Here is a 22,279-nt window from a genome sequence, read left to right on the forward strand (position 1 = left end):
ATTGCTCAATCAAACCATTGTAGCCCTATAAAGGCAACATCTTTTTTAGGCCATAATAAACATTTGCCAATGTTTTTTATTGTCTTTGCTATGCTTCTTTCTCTGTAAGTGTTTTAACACAAGCGAGACTGGGTAGCTAGTTAAAACCACAGACAACGAATTCAAATCGCAGACATGTTTTTCATTAGTATATTTACAATTTTGCGTCTCTCCTACAGGTTTCCCATGAATAATCTATTTTATTTTACCCTTTTCTGTAAACAGGACTTCTTTCTCATATTTTTTTTTCACAGAAAACTGATTACCTGTATTGTGTAGCCTATATACTTTATTTTTCAGTATTGTAGATATCATTTAAATTTAAACATTGTAAATATGGAAATAAATGCTTTAATGACATCTAGTAATTATTCAATAAATATACTATATACATATTCAAATGTTTCAGTTTTATCGTGCCTTTTGAATTTTCATGGAATCCCTAACATATGAATTGCAGTTTTACATTGTTATTACACAGTGCATATCGGAAGTGTCATATTTCTCTAGAGAGTTGTATAAAGACAATGTACTCCCTACCTTATTTTCATTTTTCTTACTTTGGCAATTTTCAGCTATAAAATCAATAGCTGTATTTAAATATCAACAGCCAGCCATGAGTGGGTAGTCTTATAACACCCGCCATATAATGAATAATTTATACTTGGTTTAAGAAAAGAAAAAAAAAAGCATTAAATTAAGAAAATGTATTTCAAAAGAGTATTACATAGCACATATCATTTCAGTTATACTGTGCTTAGGGAGTGTATACGCTGACTTTATATTTTCCAATTCGTTACCTAAGTGAATGCATATTTAACCGTTGGTTAATATGGGCTATAGCCTACTTCGTATGTATAGGCTATAGCCTACTTCGTAGCCAGTTTGCGCTATGATGAATAAATTAACATGAAATCATGTTTTTATCTAGCTGATATCACATGCCCCGCTCCACCAAATTCAGCAACCTATTTTACAGTCAGAATATATCTAAATGAATAGAACGGAAAACTATCTGTATATTTATCTACCAAATGGCTTTTGGATCCACAGTTCTAGCAAAAGTTCTTATTTGAAACACTGACAAACTAAGCAATTCTGAGCGATTTTTGACAAAGAGTAGACTAATGTTCTTATTTACCAGACACCACATGCATACCGTAATAATTCCCCGTTCATAAGCTGCACCGTGTATAAACTGCACCATTAATTTTATATCTTGTGCAATTGGGCTGTACGCTGCTGGCAATACTCGGCCCTCATTCAGGGGGGTTGCGGTTGGTGGGTGTCCCTTTGGTTGATGCCTGGCAATGTGGGTGGATTGATTTCCTGCCTGTTGGGCCCTGTACTGGGCCTCCCCCGGGTAGGGCCACAGTGTCACCGGACCACAGTGTCTCAGTTCCAAGGTGTTATGCTGCTATATTATTGTGCTGGGGGATATGAGGGATGTACTTCTAACTTTTCTCAATCTCCTCCAGTTTTACATTTTAGGAGGAGATGAGGTCCTGGTCCACACCTGCGGATTACCTGGTTTGGGGGGCCCGTTGCTGTCCCTGTCCTTGTCCACCTGGTCATACTCCTGACCTAGTCTAAAATCAAATAGACTCTGGATTTAGAGAAAATTGATTTAGAGCCCAGAGAAATGTATTTATTATTCCAATTGGACTCTTAATATCTCACCCGGCACAGCCAGAAGAGGACTGGTCACCCCTCTGAGCCTGGGTCTTCTCTAGGTTTCTTTCTAAAATTCGACCTTCTTAGGGAGTTTTTCCTAGCCACTGAAATTCAACACTACTGTTGTTTGCTCCTTGGGGTTTAAGGCCGGGTGTCTCTGTAAAGCACTTTGTGACAACTGCTGTTGTAAAAAGGGCTTCATAAATAAATTTGATTGATTGATATACACGGTTGTATACGCGTATAGACGTATTCAGTGTAGCCAACAGTTAGGAAAATCTGTGTTTTAAATAATTTAATTCAAATCAGTTTTTTTCTGTTTTAATATACTTCAAGGAACAACCCTGTGTTGACTAAGGCAGAGAAATATATGCATGTGATGACTGATGTCTTGTAAAAAATTGCTCAGCGATTCGCTTGCTACAAGAACTCTGGATCAAATAGCCACTTGATGGCTAAAAATAGTTTCCAGTTCTATTTAGACAAATTCTGACAGTAAAATATATTACTGAATTTGGTCAAGCAGGAGATGTGATATAAGCTAAACTAAAACATGATGTTATTTGAAGGAAATATATTTCAAAAGTTTGTTATATAGGCTAGCATATATTTTTATTTAATTTATTGTTCAAAACATTTTTATCCATACCAGAGTCAATGCATATTTAACGGTTAGAATTGAATGGAAAATAAAAGAATAGGGAGGTTGTTAATAGTTACCAAATGGTTATGGAATTACTATTTGTGGAGCCGTGATTATTCTAGCACAAAGTTAGGCTAGATTTTGAACCCAAGACCTAAGCAATTCTGAGTAATGTTTGACAGAGTATCCTATCATACTGTTAGTCTATTAAATCGATTTGAGATTCGACTCCACATTCGTTTAGGACTAGCATAAAACATTGCTAATTGCTTGGTAAGAATATTTATTTAAATATATTTCTATATGCTAAGTTTATTGTATATAGTACATTTATTGAATAATAACCAGAAGTCATTAAAGCATTTATTTATATAATGAATATTACCTGGCTAGCCAATTAGCGACAGTGAATACAATCGAGCGCTATTTGTAAAGAAAATCTTATTTTATTATTTAATGTTTTAAAATATATTTTGTAATGTGTGTTTCTTATGGTAGGACAGAGATTTGCCAAATACCGCCGTTTATAAACTGCGGCTTATACACAGATTTTGCAAACATTTTCAATCACAGCAGTAAATACATGGCTTACATTTTAAAACCCTTTCCACCAGGGAACATTTTCACAGATGATTGCTTGTACGTAGAGGTCTCAGAAACTCATGTAGTAAATATGATACGATTGGCGTTACAGGGTTTTCAAAAACATATTTTATTCTTCAACAAATTATTCTTGGTAGCCCCTATGACAGATGTTTAATATTAATGTACAGTGCATGCCTAGGCGTCAATTGAGTATGGCAAGGTTGGGCAGCTGCCATACTTTGAATCTGTTTTTTTAATAAGAAACAAATTTAACTTCTATTGCCTTTAAAATGATTGCAAAAATGGGATGGGATCATCGTTTTCTCATGCTCATCGTTTTCTCACATGTGCGATTATTTAATGTACATAGCATATCAGTATTGCACGTTTGGAGTGTTAACAAAATAACTCAACAAAATAATAAGAGGCGAGAAGAAAAACCAGTGGTAGCTAGTTTGCAATTAACGAGCATCGAACAAGAGATGAAACGACTGCTTTGGGACCGGTGAACTGTGTGACCGCGGGTGCTCCATAGAAAGGATAGATCTTTTTGAGAGTCAACTTGGACTTTAGGGAGCACTTATTGAAATTAAAAGTTTTTTTTATGGTCATATTATGCATATATTATTACATGCATAATATGCACTCATTCTAGCCTATTTATCTTTGAACAAGGAAATAGACCGCTGATTCATAAAAACCCGTCAGTGAAAATGAGTGTCAGTGAGTTAACTTGTTCTTTCCTCCATGTTTTTCGACAGTGTGTAATTGGTTATTGAAGCATTTTGCCCAGCTGCTTCTGTTTGTGCTTCGACAGTTTTTGGTACATAACCGACATTTCTACTGGATAGCGCAATGGCTTTACTCTCTTTCCAATATAGCTCTGTCATTATCCGTAAGAAAGGCAGTCGCTAAAACAAACCTTTATCGGCACAAACGGAGCACAAATGATTTAGACTATTTGGAGTGAATTTGACTTATATAGTATTCTTAAATATTCTAAAAAATGAAAATTCTAAAGACACGGCAAAATTGAAATATTAGAATATGTATATAGTACATTTATTGAATAATAAGCAGTAGTTGTTAAAGCATTTATTTCCATATTAAGAATGTACATTTAAATGATATCTACAATACTGAAAAATAAGGTATATAGGCTACACATTACAGGTAGGCCTATCAGTTTTCTGTGAAGAGCAATGGACATGAACTTCGGTTTGGGAAGGGAAGACGTAAAGGCTATAGCTAACGACCACATTGATGAAATGTTCGAGAGTAAAAAATTATTACAATGTTGCTAGCAAACAGAGGTAAAAAACTCACTGGTGACTAGCTATATTGCATAACCAAGCACCTCAACATGCCTGGTGGTTTTCGCTAGATGAATGACTACCTTAACCTGTAGAAAAACGAACCTATCCCTCATTTCTTCGGAGGTGTTTAACAACTTCCTGTTCGTACAGACTAGAGATCCCCGGGCTACTGCGCCCTCTGCTGTATAGAATAATATCTACACACGTATACACGTGCATTCAGTCGTCTGGGTAGGTAGTCTATGACAGTCGACTGAACGTGTATACTGATGCGTCATGTATACAGGTATAGGAACGCGTATACATGGGTGCATACATGTATAGACGTATACACGGTCGCATACGCGGTGGTATGCACATAACGTCGTTTCAATAGCTTATTAAAGTCCCTTTTCACCTGCCATAGTGTGTGTGTGTGTGTGTGTGTGCGCGCATGCGCATGTGCTTATGTGTGTGCATGAATTTGACTGTTTGTTTGACTGTGTGTATTATAGTGTGGGTGTGTGTCTTTATATATATACATATTTCTTTAGGTGTGATTCACACTTCACCAAATATTCTGGATTAACACTAGAACCGCTAAATTCCCAAGCCGATTGTCATTTAAGTTGTAATTAAAATAAAACTGCCATTTTGATAGCCAAACCCTCCTTACATTTCCTAAAGAGGCGTGCGTTACATTGTTCCATTGTCAGAATTCTAAACTCACAAACTGAATATTATTTAGAGACTACTGTGGGCCAGAAGGATAACGATCGAACATGCAAGATTAATTTGATTCATGTGTAAATGTGCGGGTTATAACAGCCCAATACAATCGACAAATTACTTTTCTATATTTTTATGTAGGCTACTCTAAATCATTCTTTGAAATTGTGTACATGAATTGCATTGACGTCAATGGATGAATGGGTGATAACCCTGGATAAAAGATCGAATAACCTTAGCTGAATGGGTGCAATAAACCCAGACACAACTATGCATGTGATTGAAGTGTAATGATGAAGAACGATGATCAGGGTATAATCTGAACCCGGTGAGCAAGTCAGACATAACTCAGACACAATTTGCAGCGTTTGGTTCACAATGGCAAACCGAACTCTTAAATATTTATCGCGCTCTTTTATATCCGCGGCGTATGCGGTGGGAAGAGCATGGATGTGGAGTCATTTTGGTCTGATCAATATGGAGTGGACTTTTTCCGAGAGACCATTCCACGCAACCGCTTCAGAGAGATTATACGACACCTGCGTTTTGACCACAGAAAGACTTTGTTAGAGGAATTGCTTTGTGAGGAATTGTATTGCTTGTTACAAGCCAGGAGAGAACCTGCTGATGAGCAACTGTTCCAAACAAAAGCTTGGTGCTGTTTTACCCAGTACATGGACAACAAACCCGATAAGTTTGGGATAAGATTTTGGTTAGCTGCTGATGTCGACATGAAGTACATGCTCAATGGATATACATACCTGGGGAAGGATGATACCAGGCCAGCGGGAGAACTATTCATTTATATTAGTATATTATTATTTTTTATATATTGTTATTCATTCTTTGAAATGTATCATGTTTATCAAGCAACTGTGCTTTAGGCCTATGTATGGCTATATATGTGTTTATATCCTTTGATCTTTGCAAACTGGGCGAAGATCAGTTATACATACCTTATACAAATTGATTTTTCTTTGAATAATTTGAGTGTGGTGTCATTTTCATTTTATACATTTGTAGGGCCTAATAAAGAAATAAAAATATTATAGCCTGTGTTCTTAGAAATAATCAAAATAATTCTTATTCTTTGCTTAATCGTTGTTTTTTGTTTAAGACTTTCAGTACCAACACATTCTTGTATACTTCAAATTCATTAACCAATTAAAACAAATACTTTAGACTACTCTATATACTTTGATAACGACTCAGTAGATGAACAGATGCTTTGACTGGATGGTGATGCTGTGGAGGAGAATGTCCATGCTAATATTGACTATGCGTATGCTAATGACGACAAACGGCGATCGGCTCTGGCGGTTACTGGGGGTCTGAAAGGCCTGGCGGTTCTAGGGTTAAGTGTTAGGGCGACTCACTTAGCTTTATGTATTCTGAATTCAGGGTTGTTATGACTCATCTCCATTTATTCTGAATTCAGAGTTAGGGTGACTCACTCATCTCCATGTATTCTGTATTCAGGTTTAGGGTGACTCACTCATCTCCATTTATTCTGAATTCAGAGTTAAGGTGACTCACTCATCTCCATGTACTCATCTCCATGTACTCATCTCCATGTATTCTGTATTCAGAGTTAGGGTGACTCACTCATCTCCATGTATTCTGAATTCAGAGTTAGGGTGACTCACTCATCTCCATGTATTCTGAATTCAGAGTTAGAGTTACTCATCTCCATGTATTCTGAGTTCAGAGTTAGGGTGACTCACTCATCTCCATGTATTCTGAATTCAGTGTTAGGGTGACTCACTCATCTCCATGTATTCTGGACTCAGCCCCTCAAAAGGATCCAGGGAGAAGTCTTTTTGCCACTGTTGCTTAGGCCTCTTTGTCTCTGCCTCATCTTCATCGTCCTCTTTTCCTTTATCCTGCTCTTTGTATGCTCTGTACATTTTCTTCAGCTTACTGCCAAGACAGAGACACAGACAGACAAAAGGAGATAAAGGGAGACATAGAGAAAAAAAAGAGAGAGAACACAGAGACGAGATAAAGTGACAGGGGAAATTATTTATTTTGAATTTCTAGCTGCACATAGTTCTGTCTAAAAGCACATCACTGGGTGATGCTGGAACATTATGGATGCCAGCCAATCAGAAGGGCCCTAAAGAAGGCTTGTCTTAATGACAGAGGAAAATGATATTATACATTTTATTGTTGACTATTTAATTAAGGACATTAAGATGACAGCAGCATCATGAGGAGATTGATAGACAATGTTACAATGACAGTAGCATCACAGTGTCAGGTGAAAAGGGGGGAGACAGTGATTATCCAGGGCCAATAGCTGCTACCAGAGATGCCTTGAAACTGCAGGTATGAATTGTTGCAGCCTAATAGCAAGCTTCTGGTCATTATTGGGAAAATGTATTAAAAATGTATATCTACTCATATCTTCAACATTGAGAATTAGGGAAAGAATTTGTGGCTATGCCTTGGTTAGGGTTCAGTAAGCTTTGCCATTGAGGGAGCTAGTTGGGCCAGCCCCACCCATATACAGTGGGGAGAACAAGTATTTGATACACTGCCAATTTTGCAGGTTTTCCTACTTACAAAGCATGTAGAGGTCTGTCATTTGTATCATAGGTACACTTCAACTGTGAGAGACAGAATCTAAAACAAAAATCCAGAAAATCACATTGCATGATTTTTAAATAATTAATTTGCATTTTATTGCATGACATAAGTATTTGATCGCCTACCAACCAGTAAGAATTCCGGCTCTCAGAGATTTGTTTTTCTTTAAGAAGCCCTCCTGTTCTCCACTCATTACCTGTATTAACTGCACCAGTTTGAAGTCGTACCTGTATAAAAGACACCTGTCCACATACTCAATCAAACAGACTCCAACCTCTCCACAATTGCCAAGACCAGAGAGCTGTGTAAGGAAATCAGGCAGGGATGGGCCACATGACAATAGGCAAGCAGCTTGATGAGAAGGCGACAACTGTTGGCGCAATTATTTGAAAATGGAAGAAGTTCAAAATCACGTCAATCTCCCCCGGTCTGGGGCTCCATGCAAGATCTCACCTTCGTGGGGCATCAATGATCATGAGGAAGGTGAAGGATCAGTCCAGAACTACATGGCAGGACCTGGTCAATGATATGAAGAGAGATGGGACCACAGTCTCAAAGAAAACCATTAGTAACACACAACGCCATCATGGATTAAAATACTGCAGTGCACACAAGGTCCCCCTGCTCAAGCCAGCACATGTCCAGGCCCGTCTGAAGTTTGCCAATGACCATCTTGATGATCCAGAAGAGGAATGGGAGAAGGTCATGTGGTCTGATAAGGCAAAAATAGAGCTTTTTGGTCTAAACTCCACTCGCCGTGTTTGGAGGAAGAAGAAGGATGAGTACAACCCCAAGAACACCATCCCAACCGTGAAGCATGGAGGTGGAAACATCATTCTTTGGGGATGCTTTTCTGCAAAGGGGACAGGTCGACTGCACCGTATTGAGGGGAGGATGGATGGGGCCATGTATTGCGAGATCTTGGCCAACAACCTCCTTCCCTCAGTAAGAGCATTGAAGATGGGTCGTGGCTGGGTGTTCCAGCATGATAACGCCCCGAAACATACAGCCAGGGCAACTAAGGAGTGGCTCCGTAAGAAGCATCTCAAGTGGCCTAGCCAGTCTCCAGACCTGAACCCAATAGAAAATCTTTGGAGGGAGCTGAAAGTCTGTATTGCCCAGCGATAGCCCTGAAACCTGAAGGATCTGGAGAAGGTCTGTATGGAGGAGTGGTACCAAAGACCTGCTGCAGTGTGTGCAAACCTGGTCAACAACTACAGGAAACATATGATCTCTGTATTTGCAAACAAAGGTTTCTGTACCAAATATTAAGTTCTGCTTTTCTGATGTATCAAATACTTATGTCATGCAATAAAATGCAAATTAATTACTTAAAAATCATACAATGTGATTTGCTGGATTTTTGTTTTAGATTCCGTCACTCACAGTTGAAGAGTACCTATGATAAAAAATGACAGACTTCTACATGCTTTGTAAGTGGGAAAACCTGCAAAATCGGCAGTGTATCAAATACTTGTTCTCCCCACTGTACACCTGCCTCTCATGAGGACCAATGGGGAAAGATATTAAGAGGGGCACAAGAGCTCCCATTGAGTTCAGATGGAAATAATGTGGTCTTAAAGTACATTACAATTTTATGTTAAAGTTTAACTATAATAACATTGTTAAGAATGCAAGAACACACTATTTTTAAGAACCATTCTGCCCATCAACATAATTCTAGAATTTTATTTTGAGACTGTCAATCAGCTGGTAAATCCAGCCCCTCCGAGTGCCCTAGTTGAAAGTGATGCTGACTGTGAAATTCCAAATCAATTTCCAAGTTACTTTTTATTTCAAACATTTTAGAAACAAGTCTGGGTAACAATAAGGGTTCATTCATTGAGCTTAGTTAAAGATTTAGTAAAAATAAACAAACCTGAGTTACAGGGTCTTAATACATACATATTCATCTTTTTTTATATTAACTAAGGCAGTTATACATGTAAGTATTAATGCTAGTTAATGCATTAGTTAAAATGTATTAACATTTACTACATTCATTTAATAAGAGATTGTTCCTGTTTATTCCTGTTGAAGTAAACATCTATACATACATTAACTAAAGATTGTATTTTACCTAGCTTTTTTCAGACTTAGCATTTAACTTGCTCATCTTCTAGCATCACATACTCCTCTTGAGAACAGGTTGAGAAGAGGACAAACTTGAATGTCCTCCTGTTTTGTTTTTTTACTCCTATACCTTATAAATACTTGTGGGCACATACGGTACAATTACTAAATAGTGATGAAATATATACTAAATGTACTTTTTGCATGGCCATTATGGTATATTAGAAACCAACAGCAATAAATGCAGATCCGTAGCCAGCTGTGAGATCACTGAGGTCAGGACCTCAGTAATTATGAAAGAAATATGTATATCTAAAGGCCTACAATTTTTTCCAATTATAACCAATTGGTGCTACATAACTGTATCATCAGGAATTGAAAACATCTGGCTTATCCTCGCAGCAGGTGTTTCCATGTAGCTGCATCTTAAATTACTCTCTGATTGGTGCATAATTCTTATCTCTGTGTTGATTGGATAGCTACTCAAGTTCACAGCCGGCCTGGATCAAGTTTGCTATAAACTTACTATATAATATTTGTTTTGAATAAATGCTCTGTAACTAAGTTAAGCAACTATGTAAGCAGCTAGCTTGCTTACGTTAGCTGTCAAGCTAACGTTGAGTGCACAGCACTGATAGATATTGGGCATGAAAAGTAGCTGAATTACACAATGTATGAGAGTATTAATGATCTCTGTACAAAGGACACTAGGTAGGAAATGTGATGCCCCATTTCTGATGGTTTCCACACATCCTGTCCATACCTCCTGGAGTTTTCCATCTGACTGTCATAGACTCTATGAATAGACCCATGGACTGTAGGTTGGCACATACCATTGTGAGGAAACCTGTCTGTACCTGATGATATGCATGTATTTTAGTTCTATTCTCTTGTTAGAAGAAGTGGTTCGTTATGTTGTGCTATATGAGGTACCGTATCACAAGCAGTTGGTATCTACTACTGAGGGGCCCCACACAACCTGATAAGCTGTGGAGCCAAGAAACATAAGAGGGGACACTATTAGGCCATGTAAGGTTAGGATATAGAATACACGTATGTGATTGGAAGACAGCCAGATATTGGAGTGGATGTGCTGGGGCATAAATACTGTGTCCACTTTGTAATTATTGGAGAGAGATAGAAATGAGAAATGGAAGGTCAACATCATAGACTCATGCTGAATAAAGATGGCTCTCCCCTGACTTCTGGTTGCATTTATTTTGTTCATGGATCAAAAACAACGCAATTAATTTTTTCTGTGCAACTAGTTAGCTAGCTCCTATGTATGTTTTCAACTCTTTTTACAGATGAGTTTGAGGTATTTTAAGAAGGAGAAATCAAAAAGATCTGAGGGGACCCAGAAATGAGCCCAAATAGAAAAATAGAAAAGAGCTGAGGGGACCCTGAACTGAGTCCAAATATGTGCACGTGATTAAGTGAGCAACTGCATGATATGTGATTAAGCCCATGGCATCAAACTCTCACTACAGTCCGGTACCATAAGTAGGTAACCCTGTAAAGGTTCTTGCTAAGAGGCTTTCATTAACAAAATTAACTAGAGCATTAATGTTGGTACAGTATGCAGCATTTCTTAAATTTGAAGTAGTAAGCTTTAGAGTTAAGGACTTCAGCAAGGCTAACTGGCTTGAGGCTATGATGGCTAACTAGCTTGTTAACATGGTAACATTACCAAAAGGTAATGCATGTTGTGAAGATTAGTATACCAAGATTTCCTGTTGCATTTGCACTACCCGATCATAACCTGTGTGTCTGCATCTGTCTTTTTAATTTCATGCAATTTCAGTGAGTCAAGAAATGGAAAGAAAAAGCAAGGTGAACCACCTGTAGTGTGTTCTTAGCCACGCACAGTCCTTTGCCCACTGCCCAGTTCAAGCCTTCACTGCAAGGGAGGAGCCTTAAAGAGCCACTTTGAATATAATTATGGCCTATTTGGAGGTAGGGTATTAACTCAGAGGGGGGTGGCCTGGCAAGGGAGGAGCCTTAAAGAGCCACTTTGAATATAATTATGGCCTATTTGGAGGTAGGGTATTAACTCAGAGGGGGGTGGCCTGGCAAGGGAGGAGCCTTAAAGAGCCACTTTGAATATAATTATGGCCTATTTGGAGGTAGGGTATTAACTCAGAGGGGGGTGGCCTGGCAAGGGAGGAGCCTTAAAGAGCCACTTTGAATATAATTATGGCCTATTTGGAGGTAGGGTATTAACTCAGAGGGGGGTGGCCTGGCAAGGGAGGAGCCTTAAAGAGCCACTTTGAATATAATTATGGCCTATTTGGAGGTAGGGTATTAACTCAGAGGGGGGTGGCCTGGTAGAATAGTTTTTGTATATAAGTGGCAGTGACATTAATGCACTTTATGGCTAACATTATAGAATCTGCATAATGCTATGGATCTCCTTTTTTGCATCTGTATTGTCACTTTTACATAGTTATTGGACAATATAATCTCAGGAGAATACATAGGATAAAATTAAATATTCCTTTCCAAAATAACTTAATAGCTCTTTTGGTCTTCTCCTGACTCTCTCTCCCTTTCTTTTGTACTCTCTCTTATCTCTCTTTCCCTTTCTGTCATAACACAGACAGACAGACAGACAGACAGACACAGAAGAAAAGTGAGAGCAAATTGTGCAGCTTTAATAAAAGTATTTTTGCCAACAGGTAAGTATTTCATTATAGATAATGAATTTGTGTAACTGTAGTGTATAACTTTGGTTATGTTTAGGTATAATTTTGGTATGAATTACCATAAATTAGCTCTATTAAAATAAAAAATAAATCTGGACCTCACTAATTTCTAAATAGTGGGCTATTCATTAGCATGACTGATTAGTAATGAACCATTAATTAGAAACTGTGACCCTTATTGTAAAGTGTAAACCATATGGGTAGAAATAAATGAATTATTAACTTTGTAGAGTCTTCATTAGCATGCCTTAATAGTAGTAAAGCATTAATTAAAAGCATTTGTTTAAGACTCCACAAACATTAATTATCCATTAATTATTATTAATGTATTTTACACTTTACAATAAGGGACACTATTTTAGTAAATGCTAATAAAGGCCCTGAGGCTCCGTAACTGCTTGTTGGAGGAAATCAGGTCAAAATCTAAATCTCTTTAAAATCACCACTTAAAACATATTTTTATCATAAAGCCTTTCCTGATTTTTACGTTTTTCGTGAAGTGCAAATGTGTAGCACTTTGTAATGTGATTTTGCTCTATAAATGAATATATTTTTTTTTTATTAAGCTCTAAAGTCCCTAACAACCTGTCTGTATGTCCAACCATAGCACACATCAACTAACATGCACCAGTGTAGAGCAGATGATTGAGCCAGAACACCCAGCTAGAGAAGACTTCTGAGCCTTAGTCCAGTCTTTGGTTTCGCTAAGAATTTTTGTTTTTGATCAGTAAAAATACCCTGGAGACCTGCCTCCAAGTCCTTGTTCCCTCACATCCTCTCATGTCCTCTCCTATCACTGTTCCCTCACATCCTCTCATGTCATCCCCTATCAGTGCTTCCTCACATCCTCTTGTGGCCTCTCCTATGATTGCATGTACGTGTCCAAGGCTGGTGGCGCAGGACAAAAGGTAGTTTCCTAGCCTTAGCTACAGGAGTAAACTAGATAACTGGCTAACTAGCTAGCTTGGCTGTTAAGTTATTTTTTTTATCTATACTGCCCATGGTATAACTACAACAGACCAAAACACTGTGTCCGTATCCCATGCTAATGGTGCAGGGCAGAGATACACAGGGTCTGAAATTAAAACCTGCCAAGCACCAAATGCTGGTAGATTATACGTTTGGCAAGTAAATCTCAGAAGGCTATCTATGGTTCCAAATTGAGCTCTAATGTATGGTTGCCATTTGTTTGCCTTACAGCCTTTAATGAAAACAAATAAAATCAGTCTCTTTACGGCTTTATTTACACACAGTTTTCAAAAAGATATGAAAAATTCTCAAAATAAAACAGTAAAAGTTTGGAAAAGTGAACACTCATATTTAATGATAGTCTGATCAGTTTGTTTTGTTCTTTCTTTCTCTCTCCTCCCCCTACACCATCAGTCTTACACCACCACAACATTATCAGCCCCTTACAATGTTTTACACCACCACAACACTATCAGCCCCTTACAATGTCTTACACCACCACAACATTATCAGCCCCTTACAATGTCTTACACCACCACAACACTATCAGCCTCTTAACAATGTTTTACACCACCACAACACTCTCAGCCCCTTCTAATGTCATACACCATCACAACACTATCAGCCCCTTAACAATGTCTTACACCACCACAACACTATCAGCCCCTTAACAATGTTTTACACCACCACAACACTATCAGCCCCTTAACAATGTTTTACACCATCACAACACTATCAGCCTCTTAACAATGTTTTACACCACCACAACACTATCAGCCCCTTCTAATGTCATACACCATCACAACACTATCAGCCCCTTCTAATGTCTTACACCACTACAACACTATCAGCCCCTTCTAATGTCTTACACCATCACAACACTATCAGCCTCTTCTAATGTCTTACACCATCACAACACTATCAGCCCCTTCTAATGTCTTACACCATCAGAACACTATCAGCCTCTTACAATGTCTTACACCATCACAACACTAGCAGTCCCTTCTAATTTCTTACACCATCACAACACTATTAGTCCCTTCTAATGTCATACACCATCACAACACTATCAGCCCCTTCTAATGTCTTACACCATCACAACACTATCAGCCCCTTCTAATGTCTTAAACCATCACAACACTATCAGCCCCTTCTAATGTCTTACACCATCAGAACACTATCAGCCTCTTACAATGTCTTACACCATCACAACACTATCAGCCCCTTCTTATGTCTTACACCACTACAACACTATCAGCCCCTTCTAATGTCTTACACCACTACAACACTTGTTCACTCCGTCACTCTCTTCTTTTTCAATCTTATCATCTCTCACATCTTCTGAATCCTCCCTTCTATATCCAGAGTCTGCCTCTTCCATCCTATTCTCTGCGCTTTCTAAGTCCTACGACTATCCCAGTCCTCTTTCCTCCCGGTTGGCACAGCCACCCCCTCCTGCTCTGTAGTTAAATGAGTCACTGCAAGCTCACAGGAGTGGGCTTCGAGGGTAGGGAGGAGTGGGCTTCGAGGGTAGGGAGGAGTGGGCTTCGAGGGTAGGGAGGAGTGGGCTTCGAGGGTAGGGAGGAGTAGGCTTTGAGGGTAGGGAGGAGTAGGCTTCGAGGGTAGGGAGGAGTAGGCTTCGAGGGTAGGGAGGAGTGGGCTTCGAGGGTAGGGAGGAGTGGGCTTCGAGGGTAGGGAGGAGTGGGCTTCGAGGGTAGGGAGAAACCAATCTTCAGAATGACCTAGCATCCTTCCAATACTTACTTGCTACCTTCTCTTCCTCCCCATCTGCTGCTAAAACCACCTTCTCCTCACTCCTCCTCCTCCCCTTCCATCTTCCCTCTCTGCTGCTGACTTTATCTTCCACTTTCAGAAGGTGGATGATATCTATACCTCATTCACTCAGCCTTGTGGGCCCTCTGTATGCCCACAGGTCCAAGTTGACCAAACATTAAACCCATTAACCTGTCCAGATTAAAACTGGGCCACCTGACCAAGACTGCTCTCCTCTTCACACTGCCCAAGCTAACACTCTCTCCTCTATGTAACAGAAACTCTTCACACTCCCAAGCTAACTCTCTCTCCTCTATGTAACAGAAACTCTTCACACTCCCAAGCTAACACTCTCTCCTCTATGTAACAGAAACTCTTCACACTCCCAAGCTAACACTCTCTCCTCTATGTAACAGAAACTCTTCACACTCCCAAGCTAACACTCTCTCCTCTATGTAACAGAAACTCTTCACACTGCCCAAGCTAACTCTCTCTCCTCTATGTAACAGAAACTCTTCACACTCCCAAACTAACTCTCTCTACTCTGTTTTAATCCACCTTGATCCTTCAGCTGCCTTTGACACAGTGAACCACAGCATTCTACTATCCACCCACTCTGATTTGGGCATCTCAGGCTCTGCTCACTCTTAGATTGCTCCTACCTGGTACATGTCCAGGCACATATCATCTCACTTTTCGGTTACTGCAACTCACTATTGGTGGGGCTCCTTGCCTGTATAACCAAACCACTGCAACTCTTTCATAATGCAGTGGCCAGCTTGGTTTTTCAACCTTCCCAAGTTCTCCCACCTGGCTTCTATGCACACAATACTGGCATGGAGAGTGGAGTGTCTGCCTATTTTCAGAAAACATCTGAAAACTCACCTTTTAATAGAGTACTTTAAATAGTTCCACTGCCACCTTCCCTGTCTGTTGTCTAGAATGTTTTCTATTTCTATTTTTCTATTTTGTGGTGTCTACTTTCCAGCACTGACCTTTGCTGATAACTAACTCATTGATTAGAATGCCCTTACTACTAAACTGTGTGATTGTGTCACCTGGCTCTTTTAAAATGTATGAATAAGAGTTTTTGCTGAATCACTAAAAGGTAAAATGTAAATGTAAGTCCAGTGAAAATTTGCTCTTTCATGGCATAGAAATTATGGAACCTGGAGTATGATGGGGACTGTGAGACACAGACTATATTATGTAGCACTATGTATTATGGGGACTGTGAGACACAGACTTTATTATGTAGCATTATGTATTCTTTCATTGTACTATTATGTAAATTAACATGTATTAACATGTATTGCACATGTAGTAATGTTTCATTTCTGTTTGGTTTCTGGTAAGAGTATTTACCCTTTTTCCATCCGCTCGTTAATGCTCTAAGTTGGACTACTATGTTGATGTCTAACATGCATGTGTGTGTATACGTACGGTATAACAATCTCAAACACGTTGTTCTGGATGAGTTGTTTTCCCAGCATGATCATACTGAGCTGGATACACAACTCTATCAGACATCCTGGAGGAGCACACTGAGGAGACAACACATGCATTGTGTTACACAGAGTTTTAGAGTGTGAGTCTGTGTGTGAGTGCATTTGAATGGGTGAGTTGCAGTGAACTCACCTCCTCCATGCGGAAGTGTCCAAACAAGTACACATAGTCCCCTGGAGGCCCAGCAAACCTAGGGAGAGTGGAGGTGAAAGGAGAGACAAGAGGAGAAAGACACAAAGAGGTGTGAAGAATAGAGAGAAACGGGAGAAGAGGTGGAGAGAAGGGGAACAGATAAAATTAACATTATAGCTCTACTATTGGCCCATGGGTTATTTTAAATATCCTACAAGCTATGGAGTAATTACAGCTCTCCTATAGGTTAAGGGGTAATTATAGCTCTCATATAGGCTACATAATGTCATTGCGCTTTTGTTTCTAAATTTTTTCTTGTTTTGAAAAAATGTACACAGACAAAAACACCCTCACCTGCCCTTGAAAAAGGCCACATAGAACACAGGAGCAAAGGTGTTCATGGATTTCAATAGAAATGACTTCAGAATCAGACGCTCTTCAAACTCCACCTCTGTTTTAGGAATTTCTGACAGAAAGGATATCCAGACAATTACATTATTAGATAGGCAGGACAACCAACCAACCTAATTGCTACACCAACAGGACAAGCAGTCAGTTATTTCATATGATATCATCAGAAGTGTGTTACCCAGTTCAGTGAGCCAGACAGCGATGGCTCCGTAGATCTCGTCCAGTATCAGTACAACCAGCAGGTTGATGATGATGGCTGTGGTTGTTACAGTCATCCTTACTGATGACTTGGCCTTGGGATCTGGGTCCATGGACCAGATCGACAACATGGTGATACGATAGAGGATCACACCAAACACTGCAGAGAATGTCACCCCCATCTAAGGGCCACACAGAAATAGAGATCAATAGACAGACGGAGAAAGACAGTTACAGTAAACCATCACCCGAGACACAGATAGTGAAAAGGGACATAACGGTTTTCTGTTGCATAGAAATCATTTCTGAGCTAGCTGTCGAGGCTATACTGTATTAGCATTATTTGCTAGTTAGCTACCATTCAATTGTAATAACACTTAACTAAGTGCTATATTATTGCTTATGGATGTGTATTTAACATGCTCTCTCTACAATTATCATTACATCCTAAACCTACTATGTTGGAATTTCTTGTAGGGAATGCCTGGCTTGAGAGTAAAGTGAGAGATTAGAGAGGTATAAGTGATTCTACCATCATTAGAACAACAGAGACATTGATCATGTATCCTGGCAACTGATCCTCCAATGTCAATGAATCGGGTTCCCTCTGTCAGAAAAACATGCACACACATACAAATTAGTATGATACTATTCCATGTAAAAATAAAATGTTGCATACATTAAAATAATAACATTATATACCCTATAATATAACCATCTATAATATATTACAATTAATATGACACTATGCCATTTAATTAAATACCATTTAACATACATTAAAATAAAAACATACAATACCCTTTAATTAAAACCCTCTAGAATATATTACATTTTTTATAACACTATGCCATTTAATTACAACTCAGTGGTTCTCAACCCCTATCCATTATCCAGGCCTCTTACCGTCCCCCATCAAATAAGATGTAGGGTAATTGCCCTGAATATTAATAATAATTATTATTATTATTATTGTTGATTGTTATGATTATTATTATTGTTGATTGTTATCATCAAAAAAGCACATAATTGAATGACAAACAACAGATTTATCCTAGGGAAACATACAGCAGCCAATAAGAAACAGCTAACAATTTAACATTAACATCTTAATTTAACAACAGCCAATCAGAAATGCCAAACAATAATCATTATGAATTGTTCCAATGGAAAACAACCTGGCACTTATTAAGAGGTAAAAGCAGAAGGAATAACTTTTAAAAGAAATAAGTTAAAAACCTTTGAAAGTTAGAGAAAGCCCTGCTCCTGGTTTTATTGCAGTCATGTCAACAAAGCCACTTGTATTTAATAGCGTTTTAATGTGTGTCTGGATGCTGGATGCTAAGTTGCATTCAGGGGAAGTCCGACAGTGGAGTATCCTTTTGTAAATGTGTAACCAGTGCAATAACAAGCCATTCACGGGGTATCCCTTCAAGAAATGAATGCTTTTAAGAGAAATAAATTCTTCCATTAGTAATATGAAGAAAACACCTATTTTCCAGAGTTTACACAGCAAACTCTATGAGGGTGACATTTTATAGATGATACTCTGACGTCTCAATGCCCCCCTTTCCAAAATATTGCTTCCAGTGCCCCCCGTCATCCTCTGAACACCTCTGGAGGGACTGTACCACCCCCGTTGAGAAACACTGCTCTAGAATATATCACAATTAATATGACACTATACCATTTAATTAAAAACCATTTAGCAGGCAATGTGTTTCATATTGCACTATACCTTCTAATTAAAACCATAACATACATCAAAATACAAACCAGAGTAAAAAAGGAATGGAATAATTTACAAATCTCATAAACGTACATTTAATTCACAATAGAATATAGATAACATATCGAATGTTGAAAGTGAGACATTTTGTAATGTCATGCCAAATATTTCATGAGAGCTACACATTCCAAAAAAGTTGGGACAGGTAGCAATAAGAGGCCGGAAAAGTTAAATGTACAGATAAGGAACAGCTGGAGGACCAATTTGCTACTTATTATGTCAATTGGCAAAATTATTGGGTATAAAAAGAGCCTCTCAGAGTGGCAGTGTCTCTCTGAAGTCAAGATGAGCAGAGGATCACAAATTCACGAAAAATATCACCGAAAAAATATCACAGAAAAATAGTGGAGCAATATCAGAAAGGAGTTTCTCAGAGAAAAATAGCAAAGAGTTTGAAGTTATCATCATCTACAGTACATAATATCATCCAAAGATTCAGAGAATCTGGAACAATCTCTATGCGTAAGGGTCAAGGCTGGAAAACCATACTGGATGCCCGTGATCTTCGGGCCCTCAGACGGCACTGCATCACATACAGGAATGATACTGTAATGGAAATCACAACATAGGCTCAGGAATACTTCCAGAAAACATTGTCGGTGAACACAATCCACCGTGCCATTTGCTGTTGCCGGCTAAAACTCTATAGGTCAAAAAAGAAGCCGTATCTAAACAGGATCCAGAAGCGCAGGCGGTTTCTCTGGGCCAAGGATCATTTAAAATGGACTGTGGCAAAGTGGAAGAGTGTTCTGTGGTCAGACAAATCAAAATTTGAGGTTCATTTTGGAAAACTGGGACCACATGTCATCCGGACTAAAGAGGACAAGGACAACCCAAGTTGTTATCAGCGCTCAGTTCAGAAGCCTGCATCTCTGATGGCATGGGGTTGCATGAGTGCGTGTGGCATGGGCAGCCTACACATCTGGAAAGGCACCATCAATGCTGACAGTTATATCCAAGTTCTAGAACAACATATGCTCCCATCCAGACATTGTATCTTTCAGGGAAGACCTTGCATTTTCCAACATGACAATGCCAGACCACATACTGCATCACTTACAATGTCATGGCTGCATAAAAGAAGGACCCAGGTACTGAAATGGCCAGCCTGCAGTCCAGATCTTTCACCCATAGAAAACATTTGGCGCATCATAAAGAGGAACTTGCGACAAAGAAGACCTAAGACAGTTGAGCAACTAGAAGCCTGTATTAGACAAGAATGGGACAACATTCCTATTCATAAACTTGAGCAACTGGTCTCCTCAGTCCCCAGACGTTTGCAGTCTGTTATAAAAGGAAGAGGGGATGCCACACAGTGGTAAACATGGCCTTGTCCCAACTTTTTTCAGATGTGTTGATGCCATGAAATTTTAAATCAACTTATTTTTCCCTTAAAGTGATAAAGTTTCTCAGTTTAAACATTTGATATGTCATCTATGTTGTATTCTGAATAAAATATTGAAATTTGAAACTTCCACATCATTGCATTCTGTTTTTATTCACAATTGTCAAGTGTCCCAACTTTTTTGGAATCGGGTTTGTAATAACATACTATACCCTTTAATTACAACCATCTAGAATACATTACAATTCATATTATACTATATGTTTAAAGATCATTTAGAACATATAAGATTTAATATCTTAACCATAAGCTTGTCCTTTATCTTCACAGTGCACAGAATATACTTGGTGATGTACATCGGGTCCCTGCTATTGTGAAAAACAGCAATGCCGACTGTCTTGAGTACAAGCTGGGACCCAGTATCTCTATTCCTGTGTTGATTAGAAATAGAAGGAATCAAGTGCATGCAACTTATGAATTAAACCTGTCTAATCAGTTAACTGTAACATGTCGACCTACTAAATCCAGAAACCACTATTGTCTATATTAAGCTGACTTTACTTAATATCAGATCTATCGCCAACAAATCATTCTTGGTAAATTACATTATAATATCCTACAACCTAGAATTTGTTTCTCACTTAAACATGGCTAAAAGAAAATAGTAGTGCTACTGTCCTCAATGAGACAGATAGTGCAAAGAAAATACACTTGGTAATTTTCTTTATTTGAATACCTCTGTTTTACATAGACAGGTTCTCCCAAAATTTTGTTTTTAACGAAATACAGACCTCCATGATTCTCTGCAAACTTTATTGATGATTTCACTGAACTCTCTGTTAAATCCATTGATTATAACTTGTTTATTATAACATTTTAACATCCACAGAAAATAATTCAAACAATAATAACAAATAACTTTTTGCACCCAACTCTCCTACCAATAATGACTGATCCCACCTCTCCTAGCAATAATGACTGATCCCACCTCTCCTACCAATAATGACTGACCCCAACTCTCCTACCAATAATGTCTGATCCCACCTCTCCTAGCAATAATGACTGATCCCACCTCTCCTAGCAATAATGACTGATCCCACCTCTCCTACCAATAATGACTGATCCCACCTCTCCTAGCAATAATGGCTGATCCCAACTCTCCTACCAATAATGACTGACCCCAACTCTCCTACCAATAATGACTGATCCCAACACTCCTACCAATAATGGTTGATCCCAACTCACCTACCAATAATGACTGATCCCACTTCTCCTACCAATAATGGCTGATCCCACCTCTCCTAGCAATAATGACTGACCCCAACTCTCCTACCAATAATGTCTGATGACAAATGTCCTAGCAATAATGGCTGATCCCAACTCTCCTACCAATATTGACTGACCCCAACTCTCCTACCAATAATGTCTGATGACAAATGTCCTAACAATAATGGCTGATCCCAACACTTCTACCAATAATTACTGACCCCAACTCTCCTACCAACAATGGCTGATCACATCTTTACTGTGAATAATGACTGATCCCAACTCTCTGATGCTGTTTCATGCAGATACATTATTACATTGTTTATAGGATGTATAGATGTACAGTTCTAAGATTAAAAGATTCATAATATCATCCACACCACACACTCCTAACCCTATAGTTAGATTAAATAGATTTATAATATCTTCAAACATTACATAACACTCTTCAAACATTCAAACAAACACATACACCACATATACACACACCACACTCGCCAGACATGTATTCAGAACTTACACAGCTCACACAAATAGGGACAAATATGAGCACTTAAT

At 38.7% G+C, this 22,279-nt stretch overlaps 1 protein-coding gene across 2 annotated transcripts in view; it reads right to left on the reverse strand.

The window, feature by feature from the left end:
• Nucleotides 1–22,279, reverse strand: part of LOC105029374 (anoctamin-1) — a 90,463-nt gene that overhangs the window by 13,157 nt on the left and 55,027 nt on the right. For both annotated transcript variants that reach the window (XM_010902697.4, XM_034288456.1), the window contains exons 17-22: nucleotides 17,854–17,928; nucleotides 17,302–17,503; nucleotides 17,067–17,178; nucleotides 16,713–16,770; nucleotides 16,518–16,618; nucleotides 6,731–6,885 (exon numbers count right to left, since the gene is read on the reverse strand). In XM_010902697.4, coding sequence (XP_010900999.2) covers nucleotides 6,731–6,885; nucleotides 16,518–16,618; nucleotides 16,713–16,770; nucleotides 17,067–17,178; nucleotides 17,302–17,503; nucleotides 17,854–17,928 — 703 coding nt within the window. The remainder of the gene's footprint in view (nucleotides 1–6,730; nucleotides 6,886–16,517; nucleotides 16,619–16,712; nucleotides 16,771–17,066; nucleotides 17,179–17,301; nucleotides 17,504–17,853; nucleotides 17,929–22,279) is intronic.

This window comes from Esox lucius, chromosome 19 (assembly GCF_011004845.1).
Source record: "Esox lucius isolate fEsoLuc1 chromosome 19, fEsoLuc1.pri, whole genome shotgun sequence".
NCBI lineage: Eukaryota > Metazoa > Chordata > Actinopteri > Esociformes > Esocidae > Esox > Esox lucius.